At 37.1% G+C, this 18,407-nt stretch overlaps 2 protein-coding genes across 5 annotated transcripts in view; one reads left to right on the top strand and one right to left on the bottom strand.

Moving 5' to 3' along the window:
• The window catches only part of Flo2 (flotillin-2), a 181,376-nt gene that overhangs the window by 57,888 nt on the left and 105,081 nt on the right, over window positions 1-18,407 (bottom strand). The window lies entirely within an intron of this gene.
• On the top strand, window positions 5,830-13,153 carry LOC143218101 (glucose dehydrogenase [FAD, quinone]-like). Its single transcript, XM_076443094.1, has 5 exons — window positions 5,830-6,363; window positions 7,498-7,927; window positions 8,610-9,006; window positions 10,884-11,166; window positions 11,308-13,153. The coding sequence occupies exons 1-5, from the start codon at window positions 5,845-5,847 to the stop codon at window positions 11,725-11,727; spliced, it is 2,049 nt and encodes a 682-aa protein (XP_076299209.1). The 5' UTR covers window positions 5,830-5,844; the 3' UTR covers window positions 11,728-13,153.

Raw genomic sequence — 18,407 nt, 5'->3', positions numbered from 1 at the left:
CGTTCTGATTTCTCGATAATGCAAAGACGGGGGTTTTTATTAGTCAAAATCGCTAGATAAAAAATCAATCTAGCGCGCTGTTTGCTTCAAAAGTCGTTCTTTTATGTTTCCGAGCAATGATTTTGCAATATTCGGCTGCATGTTGCCCGTCGGAGAGGTTAGTACGCCGGCGTGACTGCAGCGCCATCTGACGGGCAACATGCGACGGGCAACATGCAGCCGAATATTGCAAAATCATTGCTCGGAAACGTAAAAGAACGACTTTTGAAGCAAACAGCGCGCTAGATTGATCTTTTATCTAGCGATTTTGACTATTAAAAACCCCCGTCTTTGCATTATCGAGAAATCAGAAGGCATTTCCCTGATCCTAGCAATTCTCGCGTACGTATACGTGGTCTAGCGGTGTGTGAGTGCCCTCTAGCGGTGTGCGAGTGTTCACGCGCGACCGTCGTCTGCTAGGAGACGGCCCCCTTAAACGCCAATTGCATGTCAAAAACTATCATTGACCACAACTTTTTCTTTTGTCCTTTGTTAGCACAACGAAAAAAAAAATGAAAAGTGGGGGCTACTCAAAACGTCGTTTTTTCAATTTGTTGTCGTATTTTTTATATTATAGTTCTAATATTCGAGCACAATGTACCATAAACTTCGCACAAATGTTGAAATTATTTCATTCAACAAGGTGCTAACTTCTAGGAGGCGACGTAATTACCGTTAGTTTTTATAGCAAACGACGTAACAAGTCAAGTTGCACGTGTGAAGGTTATACAGTATAAAAAGATGAATCTCAATGTGTAGCAACAAAGTTTTTAATGTGGGATCGGCACTCCCCTATCTTATATATGTACGGTCACTTTTTTCAAGTTTGACCTTCTTTAATTATGGCACTGTTTTGATTTACGTCCCACAATGTTTCGTTATATGGCCAAAAAGATACTGTACGTACTGTTAGCGACCTCTGTTTACTTGCTCCGCGAGAGTTCCTGATTCTCCTTTTAGGCGGCACTGATACATTCCGCCGCACGTAAACATGAGGAACGTTGGCACAACATTGTCAACATTTTTTTTAGACGTGTTAGGTTAGGTTAGGTTAGTGTTTATTCTTGTTTATTTTCTAGTTGGGTTTTGTTTCTGCTTTTTCTTAGTTTCTGAAAAAATGCTGCCGAAACGTCCATTGAATTTGGAGATTGATACTGATAAAACTAAAATGAGAAACCGAAAATCTGTCACGCTAGCGACTAAACTAGAAGTTTTACGTCGTATCGAAGCTGGCGAGAAAATTGTTCAAATTTTTAAGGCAACGCAACTGGCGAGGTCTACCGTTCAAACTATTCGCGATAGAAAACAAGAAATCAAAACACATTCGCTATCTGCTGCACCTTTAAGTGTCTCAAACTTAACTCGCCAAAGAAGCAGCATTATGGAAAACATAGAAAAATTGGAACGGATCTAATTGAATTTGTATGGTTTTGCATGTAAATAATTGTTTCGTTATACGGCTTTTCGCTTTACGGCCAATTTTTCCGGAACGTATCTAGGCCGTATAGCGAGGTATAGGTGTACGCACTTAGGGGTGTCCGGGCCGCTTGTTAACACCAATTTTTAATATACAGGGTGTCCCAAATTTACTGGAAATCCTGAAAGGGGGTGGTTCCTGAGACCATTTCAAGCGACATTTTCCTTTGCAAAAATGTTATCCGCGGCTTTGTTTAGGAGTTATTAACGAAAAACACGGACCAATTAGAGCGCGATCTAGACGCGAGTTGCCACAGTCGGCCAATAGACATTTGGCGCGCCGCACAGTGCGGACAAACGTGGCATATCTCACTACACGTGTATATCACGATGTACGATAAATTCCTTTGGCAAAACGTTTTATTAGATGGTAATTGATATTATTAATCATATAACAATAATTTTTATGCATAAATATTATTAATTTTTTTTTTTTAATTTATTAATTTTATTGTTACATTTTTTTTTGTGTGAATAATTACTATTGCATTGACATTAGTAACCAAATTTAGATTTTTATAAAAAATTTTACCATGTGCCGCACTCTCTAGAGTCCAAAAAATCAAATAATATTACATTAATTGTAAATCAGTGTTGCAATAATAATTCTGTATAATGGAAAATGCTCACCAAGGTATATGCATTCTTTTTACATTTAATAAAGTAGATTTATTTTTTGTATAAATTTTCAACGGTGGTTTTATTTATTACTTGCATATAAAACTTCAAATTAACATATCTCGAGAAAGGCAAAAAATATCCTGAGATTTTGACATATTCTGATATATTACTTGTTGTAGTTTAAGAATTTCATAGTTTAGCCTGCAACTAACTGCTACTCTTAATTTTATAAACTTTTTAATAAGTGCCCGTACCTTGCCCTTATGTTGTATTGTGGAAAATTCGTTAATTTCTTTTTAAATTTATTAGTTATATCGTTAAATTTCATTTTCTGCGAATAATTACCAATACATATACATTCGTCAACAAATTTGGATTTTTGTACAAAATTTTTCCATTTGTCCGCCACAGAAAAATTCAATATTCGTGTATATCACGATATGAAATACATTTCTTTTGCAAAAAATGCGTATTAGGATGGAAATTGTTATTAATAATCATATAATAATCATTTTTATGCATAATACAATTTTGCAATAATTATACAGGGTGGACGATTTATCTGAAGAGATTGAAATATCTCGAGAAACGACAAGAAAAAGCAAATCTTGCGACTTTACTGAAATTGATCAATATTTAATCAGAAATGTGCAAGATCACGGGATTGAGTGATTCGTTTGGGATCACATTCAAAGTACCGAGGATGACTCGGATAGCGAATAGCGTTTTGTTAAGTTTGTTAATTTTGTTTATACTATTATAATTTGTCTAAGTTTATTATTATTAATATTAAATATGGTTCATTTATTATTAATTTCGTTTTAAATTTGTTAGTTTTTAAAAATATATTTTTGTTTAAATAAAAATTGTTAATTTCTTAATAAATTTATTAATTATATTGGTAAATATCATTTTCTGTAAATAAATTACCTATATATACATTAATAACCAAATTTAGAGAAAAGTGCCGAATATTAGGCCATTTGTCCGCACTGTGCGCCGGGCCGACTGTGGCAACTCGCGTCTAGGTCGCGCTCTGATTGGTCCGTGTTTTTCGTTAATAACTCCTAAACAAAGCCGCGGATAACATTTTTGCAAAGGAAAATGTCGCTTCAAACGGTCTCAGGAACCACCCCCTTTCGGAATTTTCACGAATTTTGGGACACCCTGTATAATGATTATCTGACCATTGGGTCTTGTTATTTTACGATACAATGTTTCAAACCTGTTTTTTTTACAGTGTTTTTAAATTGGGAGGCTGAAGCGTCCGAATACCGCAAGTCCGTATACCGAACTTCGCGGGGTCGTAAAGCCCGTTCCGCTTGCTCGCGACGATATTCGGGGCTGTGACGGTGTTATGGGGATAACGCCGACTAGTTAAAAATAAATTCGAGTCTTGGAAGCTAACACAGTATATATTTAAAAACTTAACAAGTACAACAACTGATGAGGTTCGAAAATAGAAGTTAGAGGTAGTTATCGCTTCGAGTGAATTTTGTGTTCTGGTCTTTCGTGTCGCGTTGTGTATAAGGTCGACACGGCGTCTTTCCTTATTGGTTATCTAAAAGTGTATGGGGATGAAGAAGTGATTGCTATTGGTGAGTGGGTGGTGCCTATTTGTCGTAGGAGTAGGAGCGCTTTGGTAAAACTATGTTTAGGCTATGAAATTACTAGGTGTGAATGATATGGGAAACGATACTGAAACTAAAGTCTTTATACAGAGATTGCCCTGTCAATGGTCGTGGTTCGCTCTCGAGACGGTCCCGAAGTGGTGTCCGATGACACCCAAACTCTGGGACCGTCGCGTCGCGTCGAGTGTTTCGGTTATTGCAGCGGACCGTGTCTAAAATCTCACGTTCGGTCTGCTCGAGACCGAACAGAGGCTAAGGTCAACATACATATAAGTCATGAAACCTTCTAATTACCCTCGTTACTATGTGTCGCATGTTGCAGTCTACTAATAAAATGGCAACAGCTCGATGCTAGAACAAACTGTATGAAAGACTTACAGATGGTCGACAGATAATGGAAAAACAAATATTGTGTTTATTGCAGGTCGAATGAATGTCATTATGTACCACGCTCCACGTGCCAAGCCGTTTCTGCTCGACAACTAAACAAACGTCTGCTCTGCTCTATACTGAATTTTTTATAATGCCTCATTCTTTTGGTGGAAATATATTCTACAATGTTAAACTTGTTATAAAATATAGGTTTCTAGCGCATTAAATAAATACGTCGGCAAATACTACGCGGCCTGAATGGATAGTTTATGGATATTCTAGTTATTTGCTAGATATTTGCTATTTACTAGAATCTTACTAGAAAAAAGGGGTCGAAACATGGATCTGCGCCCAGACGTTGATTGACCCTATTAGAACAAATTGTGGGCTGGATGAGGGCTCATTCTAAAGAGGAAGGTTCAACGCAGCGCGCTTTTCTCATCTCATAAGCCAAAAAAGTCTTTTAGAGACAGAAAATGCATTGAAATCTGCGGATTTTTTTCCTACATTTTTTCTCTACTTTGGGCCCTCATATTATTAATTATTAACATAATCTCGTTAACCTCGTGAGAAAAGCGCGCTCCGTCTAACCTTCCTCTTTCGAATGAGCCCTCACCCAGCCCACAATTTGTTCTAATAAGGTCAAACAACGTTCAGTACGAAACCCATGTTTCAACCCCTTTTTCTAGTAAGATTCTAGTAATTTTCTAGTTACAAATAGAGCCTATACTAGCCCCTTAACGTGTACCGTTGGTGGTACACGTGGCGCGGAACATATTAATTACTGTAGCTCAATAGCCGACCAAACAAAAAAGGAAGCACGCATTATTCAGGATGCGACATTTAAAAAAACAGCACACCTAAATAACTCGCTTGTTTTTGAAGATAGAAGAGTATGTATCAGACCAAACTCAGTTGGGTATTGAAGGGCTCATAACCTCATGTTACCAATGTTTCACAGATGGAGGCGTCAAGAAGATATGAAGCTCAACTCTGTTTTCTTAAATGGAACGCTATGGTTTCTTATTTACATTCTGATAGCGCATTTTAACACGAATACGATGACCTATTATTAAAGTTATTCAAGGTCAACTGAAATAGAAAATAAATTGTCTCAAAGCACTTCTCGAATTCTTCGACGCGATTTACATGTAATATATCATTTACGTGTTCACTGCTACTATAACTTATCAAAATGAAAAAAGTTTCAACTTTCGAACTGACAATGCACACACAAAAATCTCTCTGAGTATGCAATGCCCCTGACATCATTCCCTAAAAATCCTATCAGTTCTTCAATAATAATTTACTTAAACAGATAACGTACATTAAGATAAAAGTACATTTACCATACAACTATGCACAAACTTGTATCAGTGTAGTAAACAGAAACAGCACCAATACTCCACGATATTTGTGAATAATTCATTCACTGAGTTTTTACATTCACCAGATTCACTTGGTGATTCGCAAAATCCTCAAATATCATCTTTCCGTTATTAATATTTACCTAAGCTTTGGGTTGGGTCGCTTATTAGCGAGAAAAAGGTTCAACGTCTACAGAAATGTTTAATGAAATGAATTGTTTAGAAACCAGCAGTGCGAAACCTTAGAAAAACTTATTCTTCTGTAAACTGAAAATAGCGCGATGGTCACGTACGTAATCGCTCGGCTCAGCCTCGTGACATGTATAAAAACAGTGAATATGCAGCAGCAGCTAAGTGTTAGTACAGCTATCGGCGATAGGAGTACTGTAACGACATTATTCAATCAGACACGTACAGGCAAACCACCCTCTTGCTACAGTGAGTCGATCGAGATGGACGGTGCAGGAGCCACAGCGCTTAGGATAGCAGCCGGCCGCGGCATTCAATTAGTATTAGTACTTATAATACAAGTATTAATCGTAGACTTCAGACCGGATATCGTGGATGATGAGCACAGGGTGAAACCTGTGACATTGTTCGATTTGAAAGATGAGTATGATTTCGTGGTGATCGGAGCTGGATCAGCTGGATCAGTGCTGGCCAACCGATTGTCAGAGAATAGAAACTGGTCGGTGCTACTGCTGGAAGCTGGCCCGGATGAACCTGTTCTTTCGGATATACCTTTGATGTTTTCGGGTTTGCAATTGTCTCCTTGGGATTGGCAGTTTAAAACTGAGCCGTCGGATGATTATTGTCTAGCGATGGATGGGCACCAGTGCAACTGGCCACGTGGCAAGGTAAAACAATTGGGAATTTAAAATGGGGCACCCTGTATAAAATTGGGTGTTCACTACGATTTCGTTCACATAAAGGAAGTTCTGATGTACCAATAACACTGTCCAACAAATTTCAACTTTTTAAAAGTATTTCGATTCCCACTATGCGATTCTTATAGAGTTTCCCGCGTTGATTCCGAATCTGTTTTTCATTTTCTTCCGATACGTCCAGTTTTTGAGAAAATGGAGTTTAAAAAAAAAAGACATTTTTCAAATTTAAACAAATATTGCGATGTTGTTATAAAAGATATTGAATTGTTCTTTACAGCAAAAGATTCTGTAGACTTTCCCGAATACAGTGATATCCAATATTAATAGATTATGATTGTTTGAACATGTTTGAACAATGATTAAAGACGGAGAGACACCACTTTTTCACCAATTTTTGTGGATATTTTCGAGTTTATCTCAAAAAATAAGGGTCCAGCGAAAAATTGAACTATACCACGCGAAAGAGCAGACTTTTATTTTACGAAACCCCCCTGTGAAGTTTGCATGGTCGACATTTTTTTCGAACCAGAAAGCAAAATATCTTCGTCGTTCGCCGCTCCGTATCCCGTCCCGAGCGCCACTGGCGGAAACTCATGTCGGGCGAAGATATTTTGCTTTCTGGTTCGAAAAAAACGGCGATATCGCAAACTTCAAACGGGGGTTTTTCAAGATAAAAGTCTGCTCTGTAGCGTGGTATAGTTCGATTTTCCGCTAGACCCTAATTTTTTTAGATAAATTCGAAAATATCCGCAAAAATTGGTGCAAAAGTGGTGTCTCTCCGTCTTTAATCATTGTTCAAACATGTTTAAACAATCATAATGTATTAATATTGGATATCACTGTAATCGGGAAAGTCTACAGAATCTTTTGCTGTAAAGAACAATTCAATATCTTTTATAATAACATCGCAATATTTGTTTAAAGTTGAAAAATATGTATTTTTTTTTAAACTTCATTTTCTCAAAAACTGGACGTATAGGGAAAAAAAAAAGAAAAACAGATTCGGAATCAGCGCGGGAAACTCTATAAGAATCGCATAGTGGGAATCGAAATACTTTTTGGCTGTTGGACAGTGTAATTTAGAAATTTTTGGAAATATTCAAGGTTCTCGGAGGGGGCAGTACACTGAACGCGATGCTATACGTTCGTGGCAACAAGAAAGACTACGACCAATGGGAAGAGCTGGGAAATCCAGGCTGGAATTTTACGAATGTGTTACCTTACTTCAAGAAGTCGGAAGACATGAAGATAAAACAGTACAAGAATTCTCCTTATCATCACACCGGCGGATACTTAACTGTCGAGTATTTCAAATTCCGATCTCCTGTACTCGATTATCTGATACAGGCTGGTAAAGATATAGGATACAATGTCGTGGATGTCAATGGAGCCACTCAAACCGGATTCACTTATTCCCACGGTACCTTGAGAGACGGTTTGCGATGCAGCACTGCGAAAGCTTTCCTTCGGTCCGCTTCGAAAAGAGAAAATCTGCATGTGAGCGTACGTTCGCGTGCGGAGAAGATACTGATAGGTAAGTGCAGATAATTAATTTTGGAATTCTTTAAATAACTTTCAAAATACTAATTTTCTGATTCGTGTTTACTGGAAATTAATTTTAATTTTGTTGTGCTGTGCCTACCTTTGATCCTCTTTGTTTATAATCTTTTCTATTTATATAATATTTTAAAATATCAATTTTAATTCAGATTTAATTAAAATGAAAGCGTGGTGGAATTCTTTTATTTAGAACTAAGAATACTAATTTTTAGGGCTGTGCGAGATTCCCGAAAATATACGGGATCCCGCGGAGATTCGGGATTCCCGACAATATACAGGATTCCCGAGAATTTTCGGGATTCCCGACAATGTGCGGGATATAGAATAATATTTGGGATTCCCGAAAGTATCGTTAATCGCAATTACTTTCTACAATATTACTAACATAAACATTCCCGACTAATAAGATATGTAGTCTTCAAGAACACAATGGCTTTCAGATTCTTGTAATTATTGGAAGTATGGAGAATCTTTAAAATGTCGGGAATCACAGATATTTTCGGGAATTCCGATACTTTCGGGATTCCGAAAGACTCGGGATTCCGTCCCGATCCAGCGAGAAATTCCCGTCCCGACCGGGATCTCGCACACCCCTACTAATTTTATTTTTACCGAAAATATCCAGCAGAAAATGTAACTGTAGATCATTTTTACAGACTCCGATTCAAAAACGGCATACGGTGTCCAATTTCTATTTGGCGCAGTGCGCCGTACGGTCAAAGCAAAACGCGAGGTCATTTTATCCGCTGGTTCTATACAATCGCCACAATTGTTGATGTTATCTGGTGTCGGTCCAAAAGATCATCTAAATGAGATAGGGGTGGATACTGTTCACGATGCACCCGGCGTTGGTGAAAATCTTCAGGATCACGTTGCGATTGGTGGTATGACTTACTTAATAAACCCGCCAGAGGATTATCCGGACAAAGAACATTTCACTTTCATATCGCCGAAGGAACTAACCGAGCAAACTGCTGAGGAATTCGCTATGAATCACACAGGACCACTGTACGGGGTGCCTTTTAGTGGGGGTATGGCGTTTATTAATACCAAGTAAGTACCTTGTTGCAGTAATGAAGACATGTTTCGATGAAGGGTGTATCTGGATAATGGGGTCCGCAAAACAAATTGATTTCATACCATTCGATAGGGCCACCAAAGAAAAACTTCTGCGGCAAGTTCAAGTCTCTAACCAAACCCGATCACAAGGGCACGGTTCAACGAATTATGTGCTCTGCTTCTTACGTTTTGCTTAACAAAACATTACGAAAAAATTTATGGACATTATATGTAATATTCTACACGACTGTTAATTTTTTCTGCATTTTTGACTGCAAAATCGATTTTTTTAAAATTCCGTCATCTTAAAATTGCTGATTTTATATTGAAGTTATCAGATGACCACGTGTACAGTGAGGAGCAAAACTGATCACACATACTTTAAACCAGAATATTTTTTATGAACACACCATACCACTTCAATTTCTCTGTAAGGCTAGAAGAATTATTTGCGATCGAACACTGAATAATATTAGCAGTTGGAGTCATATTTTTATACGTGGATGTTTCTCAACTTTCACTTAAATACGACAAGCCAAAAATTGAGGAAATACAGTTAGGAGCAAAACTGATCACACACATTTTAAATTAGAATAACTTTTTTATGAATGGACCAAACGACTTCAATTTCTCTGTAAGGCTAGAAGAATTAGTTTACTAAATGACGTCTAAAAAATTTGTTGTTAAAATGCATTTGGTCGGAATTGTGAAAAACAATAGTAATTTTTTTAGCTGGGCCAACAACGAAAATTTAGAAGATGCGTTTGGTCAACTTGTATAAATTATCTACGCTACGAAAATTTCATTGAAATTATAAACGATCAAAAGTGGTAAAAAGGCCGAACATCTTGAAAAATTGCAATTTTTACCACTTTTGATCATTTATCACTCGTAAACCAATTAACCAATTTCAATGAAATTTTCGCAGTGTATATAATTTATACAATTTGACCAAACACATCTTTTAAATTATAGGCCCAGCTAAAAAAAGTCGTAAAAATCAATTTTTACTATTGTTTTTCAGAATTCCGGCCAAATTTTCTCAACATACTTTTTAGACGTCATTTACTAAACTAATTCTTCTAGCCTTACAGAGAAATTGAAATCGTTTGGTACATTCATAAAAAAGTTATTCTGATTTAAAGTGTGTGTGTGGTCAGTTTCGCTTCTAACTGTATATTGTTATGGTAGTTGTCTTATTACTATTATATTATCAACGGGTATTTCTGTCGAATTTTTCAGACCAGGCTAACATGTTTCAAAAACATTTTAATCTTATAAAACCTCGTTTTATATAAACTCCGTAAAGGAGGCATTGTTGAAAGCGATAGAGTAAAATATATCATTAATATAATAAAGGGTAGAGCTTGTTCTTAAGGCCCATTTTTTCGACCCAAAATCTAGTAAGATTCTAGTTATTTGCTATCTTACTAGATTTTGGGTCGAAAAAATGGGTCCGGTACTTAACTTTGTTTGACCTTATACGAGCATATTTTGAGCTGGGTGAGGGCTCATTCTAAAGAGGAAGGTTAGATGCAGTGCGCTCCAGTCATCTCATAAGTAAAAAAAGTCTTTTAGAGACAGAAAAATGCATTGAAATCTGCGGGTTTTTCTCTAGATTTTTTCTCTATTTTGGGCCCTCATATTATTAGATATAAACATAATCTCGTTAAAATCATGACCAGAGCGTGGTTTGATGAACTCTTTAGAATGAGCCCTCACCCAGCTCAAAATATGCTCGTATAAGGTCAAACAACGACATGGCGCAGACCCATGTTACGACCCATTTTTCTAGTAAGATTCTAGTTCCTTTCTAGTTACAAATCGAGCCTATACTACCCCCTTAATACGGAAAATAAATGATGTTTCAGGTATGCCAACAAGACAGATGATTATCCTGATGTACAGTTATTCCTCGCAAGTGTAACAGACGCTTCCGACGGAGGTATTTCCGGAAAGAAGGCTAACGGCATATCCGATGATTTCTACACGAAAATGTACGAGAACATCCTGTACAGAAGTTCATACAGCGCCACTCCGCTTTTGTTGAGGCCTCGTAGCAGAGGGTACATTAAGTTGCGCTCGAAAAACTTGGACGAGCATCCGAAGATCGTTCCGAATTACTTTCATGATCCACATGATCTTGACGTTTTGGTCAGTAATCTTCATTTATTGTATTGTTTTGTACTTAGAAGCCTGCCAGTTGACTTTCTGAATATTTTGGAGGACGAACTTTTGATTGAGCGGTTCCAGTTCATTAGTATATTAAGAAAAATGATTTCTTGATCATTATAGGCAGAAGGTGCGGACTTCATATATAAGCTCAGCCAGACCCGAACTTTAAAACGCCTAAATGCTAAAGCGAATCCGAATCTAATCCCAGAATGCTCCTCTTTCGGATTTCCATCAATCGATTACTGGAAATGCTTCGCAAGATTCTACACAATGACGATCTATCATCCGTGTGGGACTTGCAAGATGGGTCCAGCGTCCGACAAGATGGCTGTCGTGGACGCCAGACTCAGAGTACACGGGATTAAGAGACTGCGAGTGATAGATGCGTCGATTATGCCGAATATCGTGTCTGGAAATACAAATGCCCCAACTATTATGATCGCTGAAAAGGCTGCAGACATGATCAAAGAAGATTGGTTTGGTGAATCAAAACGTAAAGATCGTTTCAGTCCATCTATTCAGAAATGGTTGAAGCAATAAACTATTGGGCGTTAGGTGGAAAATGTAAATGTTCTACATAGTATGTTTGTTGTGATAGTAGCTTGTTAGTAGTACTAGTATGCTTGTTTTAACATTCCGACTTGTTGTTTATTATAATTGTCCAAAACATTGAAAGTAAAATAAATTCTTCTTTAAGGACAACTTTCATTTATGATCGTTCGACACTATTTACAGATGATTTTCGTTATATATAATTTATTGTAATGTTAGAAAAATCGCCAGGTGACACATAAGTGGCATTTTTAATATATTTTCTCTAAAAATTATACACACTTTCGTATTTTAAGTGCGCGCCGTGTGCAGCCAAGCTCGAGCGCAGGCAATAAAATTTGTGATTGCTAGAACTCACTTCGGTCGCCAAGGGAAGAGCCCACGCAATCTATGCGTTTCCTGGGAAGGACTTTCCCTCCACGTCCTTGATACGCATCGCGATTTTCTTTGCTGCTTATTTTTCGGACGATTTTAGCTCGAAAATAAATGGAGTCACATAGTCTGAACAGGGTACCGACTTGTATCGAATTTGTCAATGCCATGTTCTGTTTCTAAGCGAACATTTTCTTGCCTGTTAAAAAAGTACTTTATAATACAGACATTTATCTGTATCTATTGGGTTGGCAAATAAGTTTGTTCGGTTTTGTAGAGTGGAATAAATCACAAAAACCGAACGCGAACTTATTTGCCAAGCCGTTTTTCGTTTTAAATCTTACTAGTATTTGCGTAGCTGTTAAAAATTCACAATCACAAATTTTCAGGATTATCTGTACGTGGTTAGGAATCTGTACAGGGCTAGGAAAAATTATTTTATACTTTTTAGTCCATTTCAAGAAAACGTGGTATTTTTAAAAAATTTATTTTTATTTTCTCTTTCAATCGCCATCCTACATTCGACACAAAGAATGTCTCTACTAAAACTCTTCCTCGACATACCCGACCATACGACAGTTACAGAGCTATTCTTGCACGTCCTTTGTCGTGAGCTATTAATCAAAATTTGCGTTAGAGTTAATACAGCAAATAAATCTTGCTTCAGATACGCAAACAAGATAAGGGATAATCCTGATATACAGGTCTTACTGTCAACCATAACCGAACATACAGATGGCCATTTTCTCGTAAAGAGGGACTTGATCGTGAAGGATCATTTCTACGAGATTATGGTCGAGAATCGCCTGACCAAGAGTAACGTACCTCAACAATCCGCTTTTGCCTACACCTTGAACAGGCGAAATATGGAACCGAATAAATGTAGATAAATTAAATAAATGTAGCCCAATGGCTTAAAAAAATTCTTTTTTATTTCTATAATAGCACAATAGTGTGGAGAATGTATATGAGTGAAAAATCTAAACAAATTTTGTTTGTAGAAGCTGCAAATAAATCAAACTTCTTTCGTTTATGGTTATTATCACAATGTTAATATTTTGAAAAATGTTCCCTTCATCTCATTTTGTCTTGACACATTCTAACAACGTGATTGCATTACTCTTGTCAGAATTTCTACAGACTAACGTGTTGCGCAAAACTGCAACCGTATCATCGATTTCATCGTTCCGATTTTGTTCTTGCGCATCCACCGCCGACATGAAAATTCGAACAAAGAAAAATTTTGGAATTTGCGGTCGAATATGTCGAAAATTTTTTAATACGATTTCTTCTGGATTTAAATATAACTTAACTTTTAATATAAATCGTAATTGTGCTTTTCTTTCTTGAATAAAATTTGTGAGGTATACAATAAAGCATGTTACAAAATATTTTTTTAAATTTTGATTTGAAGCTGATCAAAAATAATATTTTCAATTCCAAGGCAAATTCTTGAAATACGTAAAGTGAGGGGAATACAGTTACCCCCTCTTTCTGCCATTACCGGGATAAAGTACAAATATAGTGGAGCGATGAAAAATCAAACCAAAATCAAGCCAATTTAATTAAATGCGACTGTTTATAGTGGAGCGGTGACGAGAGAATAGCGGTGTACTTACATAGAAACAGAGTTGGGCAAACGCTAGTCACAATTATGATTATTGACTAATAACTTCATAAGCTCTACAAAAGTGACTAATAATTAATGACTAAGTAAATACTTGAGCGTGACTATGAGTAATGACTACATAAGTATTTGAGTGTGACGATTAATGAATAATGACTAAATTTTTATTAAGGATGAATATTGACTACTGATTATAATGGCATAACTAATGACTAAATATGCAATCAGAATTTCACTATGACTGACTAAAAATGGTTATAAGTTAAAATAAGACATAATAATAACAAAAAAATAGCCTATTAGTTTATAAACATATAAAATACAGATTATGACACGTTTGGTCACTGCTAATTCCGATATAGGTTAAGTATACATATTAAGGTATGTTAATCGCACAATAGTGACTGATGACTAAAGATTGATGACTGATCATTTAAACTAACTAATGATTAATCATAACTAATAAGCAATAACTAACGATTACATAGAATTGTGACTAACTAGTGCCATCTAGTTATGACTAACTAATCAAAAAGTTGTAACTGACTTTTTTTTAAGTTTTGAATGACAATCAATCAGACTATTAGTCATTTTTAAATATTAATTATATTAGTTATAAGGTATAAAACAAAAATCACCGCACTGCTCTCCTCTACGCTACGCTCACCTTACCGCTGCAATATACATATTCTTGTACAGTAAATCCTCCATAATCGCAAAAACCTCGGGGAGGTTAATTTGCAAATATTTTTTTGAGCTTCAAAGGCCGAGCCGACCGTCGAGAAGGACAGCGCGTGTAAAGAGAGACCGCGCGCAGCCGACTCTCCGCGTCTCTGTCTTTCCCATACGCTGTCTTTCCATGTTTCATCACATCTGCGGAATGGCCGCCGTACTCACCGAATCTCAACCCGATGGACTACAGCGTGTGGTCGATTTTGGAGGCCAGGGCCTGTGCTCGGCCCCATAAAAATTTGGAGTCATTGAAAAAATCTCTGTACCAGGAGTGGGACCGAATGACGCCAGAAGAGCTGCGGCCCATAGCCGAAAATGTCAAGACACGTTTGAGCCTCTGTATCGGCGCAAAGAGTGGCCATTTCGAAACTTCTTAAATATATGAATACTAAACGTCCATGTTATGGTTCTTATTATTTGGATTTTCAAAATTCGTCAATTTGACAGAATTATAATAAGAAACGATTAACTCCGTTATTTCTTGTCACCCTGTAGTATTACGCATTATACATACACGGTAAGTACCTTGGATAACGTCGAAAACAATGTAACGATATAACGTTCCTAGAATATTGTAATACACTCCCGGACAAAAAGGTAGCACATCGTCTATTTTTTTTCTCATTTGGTAGAATAAACCGAAGAAAATTAGTATTGTAATATGTCAACATATTCTGACGTGCCTCTACAGGGTGTCTCAAAATTAGGTCCGGAGCCGAAAATGGGAGGTTCCTGAGATCATTTCAAGCGACATTTTCCTTTGAAAAAATGTCGTCCGCGGCTTTGTTAACGAGTTATTAACGAAAAACACGGACCAATCAGAGCGCGAGCTAGACGCGTGCAGCCCGGCGCGCCGGCAGCCGAGTGTCGGTGGCACGCCGCGATGTCGTAACGAACAAAAGTTTCTCGATGATGTGAATCCTCGCCAATTTCGACAAGCTTTGGATATGTTGTCAATACCATGGTTCTGAACAACATTTCCCTTTACAGTTTCTGTCGATCGGCTTTAGTTTACGACATTATTGTAAAAATTTGTAATTGTAAATCGATCGATGTACTATTTCCTATCCGATTTCGATAATATTTGGATATGTTGTCAAGACCATGATTCTGAACAACATTTCCCTTTACAGTTTCTGTCGATCGGCTTTAGTTTACGACATTATTGTAAAAATTTGTAATCGTAAATCGATCGATGTACTATTTCCTATCCGATTTCGATAATCTTTGGATATGTTGTCAAGACCATGATTCTGAACAACATTTCCCTTGACGGTTTTTGTCGGTCGCCTTTAGTTTACGATATTATTGTAAAAATTTGTAATTGTAAATCGATCGATGTACATACTATCTCCTCGCCGATGTCGATGAGCTTCATTTCAAAGGAAAAAGATATTTAAAACATCGAATTTATAACATATTTCAAAGTCATCGAAATCGGTGAGGACCCACATCATCGGCAACTTTACCCGAACGATAGAAGAAGCACAAACTTATTGAATTAAAAACTCACTTATTCAGCCGTAAATCCATTTGACTACCACATACAACCACCACACTTTTACATAATCTTCGAATCGGTGTTTTCGAGAATCATATGATTCTCGAAAAATCAATGCCATATGATTCTCGAAAAATCAATATCTCCTTGGGAACGATTTCATTTGTTTTAAACGACGCCTTCATCGAATACATTGTATGCTGGAAGAGCACAGTTTCGCGCGGCATCGCGAAGAGCATCGAACTCTTTCCGCGTCGGAGTAAGTAATTTCGTTCGATATCGATACGAGTTATAAAAGTGTGCTACGAGTTCAACAATTATGTAAAAGTGTGATGGTTATATGTGGTAGTCAAATGGATTTACGGCTGAATAAGTGAGTTTTTAATTCAATAAGTTTGTGCTTCTTCTATCGTTCGGGTAGAGTTGCCGATGATGTGGGTCCTCACCGATTTCGATGACTTTGAAATATGTTATAAATTCGATGTTTTAAATATCTTTTTCCTTTGAAATAAAGCTCATCGAAATCGGCGAGGAGATAGTATGTACATCGATCGATTTACAATTACAAATTTTTACAATAATATCGTAAACTAAAGCCGACCGACGAAAACCGTCAAGGGAAATGTTGTTCAGAATCATGGTCTTGACTACATATCCAAAGCTTATCGAAATCGGACAGGAAATAGTACATCGATCGATTTACGATTACAAATTTTTGCAATAATATCGTAAACTAAAGCCGATCGTCAGAAACTGTAAAGGGAAATGTTGTTCAGAATCATGGTATTGACAACATATCCAAAGATTATCGAAATCGGATAGGAAATAGTACATCGATCGATTTACAATTACAAATTTTTACAATAATATCGTAAACTAAAGCCGATCGACAGAAACTGTAAAGGGAAATGTTGTTCAGAATCATGGTATTGACAACATATCCAAAGCTTATCGAAATTGGCGAGGATTCACATCATCGAGAAACTTTTGTTCGTTACGACATCGCGGCGTGCCACCGACACTCGGCTGCCGGCGCGCCGGGCTGCACGCGTCTAGCTCGCGCTCTGATTGGTCCGTGTTTTTCGTTAATAACTCGTTAACGAAGCCGCGGACGACATTTTTTCAAAGGAAAATGTCGCTTGAAATGATCCCAGGAACCTCCCATTTTCGGCTCCGGACCTAATTTTGAGACACCCTGTATATGTAATGTACTGAATATCATCGACAATATTTACTTCAACAGAACTCTAGAAATGAAAACGTAAATATTGTGGTTCGCAAGTGGGACAAAATGATAGCACGTGTAGTAAATCCACGCTTTCCAGTTACACCGAAGCTCGCGAATTGCGAACAACAACCTCGGAACATAGTTAATAAAGTCCGTGATATTACCTCGTGTTGTATATTTGTTTAAAAAAGGCGCAATATTATGAAAAATGGGTCGCGGAAAGAGATCGAACGCGTGTGAGATTCACACTATAATAAAATTGGAAGAAGAACAATATTCAGTGACAAAAATAGCAAAAATTATGAATAGAAGTCGAAAAGTAATAATGAATTTCTTGAAAAATCCGGAAAACTATGGTAAAAAGAAGAGTTCTGGACGTCCGCAAAGTCTAAGCGCCCGGGAACGTCGTGCAATACTAAGAGCAGCATCGAATTCTAAGATGACTGCAAGGCAAATTGCACGGTGTTCGTGTGGACACCAATATAAGGAATGGGAGACGTGTTTTACAAAAATGCAAATACATACAACGAAGAAAATTGAAGAAAAAGCCTTGGTTAACTGTGCGACATAAGAACAATCGGTTACACTTTGCGGAAAAAAATATTCATATGCGAAAGAAATGGCGAAGAATAATATTTACGGATGAAAAGAGGTTTAACTTAGATGGACCTGATGGTCTGAGTTACTATTTTCACGATATGCGTAAAGAGGAACAGTTTTTGAGTCGTCGACAAATGGGAGGTGGTAGTGTGATGATTTGGTGCGGTATCGGGTACTATGGTAAAATGGAAATCAAATTTATAACAGGAAAAATGAATAGCAAAATGTATTTGGAAATGATTAAGGAACAAATAAACACGTACGCGACCAGAATTGCTGGAGAGAAGTATACTTTTCAGCAGGATAATGCCGCAGTACACACAGCAAAAGTAGTAAAAGAGTACTTTTTTCGAGAAAAAATTCGCGTTTTAGATTGGCCAGCAAGATCACCCGACCTCAACATTGTTGAAAATTGTTGGGGAAATCTTGCCCGAGCTGTATATAGAAATGGCAGACAATTTGGAGATATTGCCGAATTAAAAAAATGTATTCAAGATGAGTGGGAGCAATTAGAGCAAAAAACCATTAAAAAACTCTATGAATCTTTGCCAAAGAGAATGATGGCTGTTGTTAAATGTAAAGGAGGGGCCACAAAATATTAAGCATTA

This window comes from Lasioglossum baleicum, chromosome 18, assembly GCF_051020765.1.
Source record: "Lasioglossum baleicum chromosome 18, iyLasBale1, whole genome shotgun sequence".
Classification (NCBI taxonomy): Eukaryota; Metazoa; Arthropoda; class Insecta; order Hymenoptera; family Halictidae; genus Lasioglossum; species Lasioglossum baleicum.
Note: the sequence above shows the minus strand (reverse complement) of the source record. Positions and strands in the feature narration are given on the sequence as shown.

Coding starts and splice junctions, on each gene's coding strand:
- LOC143218101 (XM_076443094.1), top strand. CDS start 5,845: ATGCAGCAGCAGCTAAGTGTTAGTACAGCTATCGGCGATAGGAGTACT. Junction 7,928..8,609: donor TGCGGAGAAGATACTGATAG/GTAAGTGCAGAT, acceptor TCATTTTTACAG/ACTCCGATTCAAAAACGGCA. Junction 9,007..10,883: donor ATGGCGTTTATTAATACCAA/GTAAGTACCTTG, acceptor ATGATGTTTCAG/GTATGCCAACAAGACAGATG.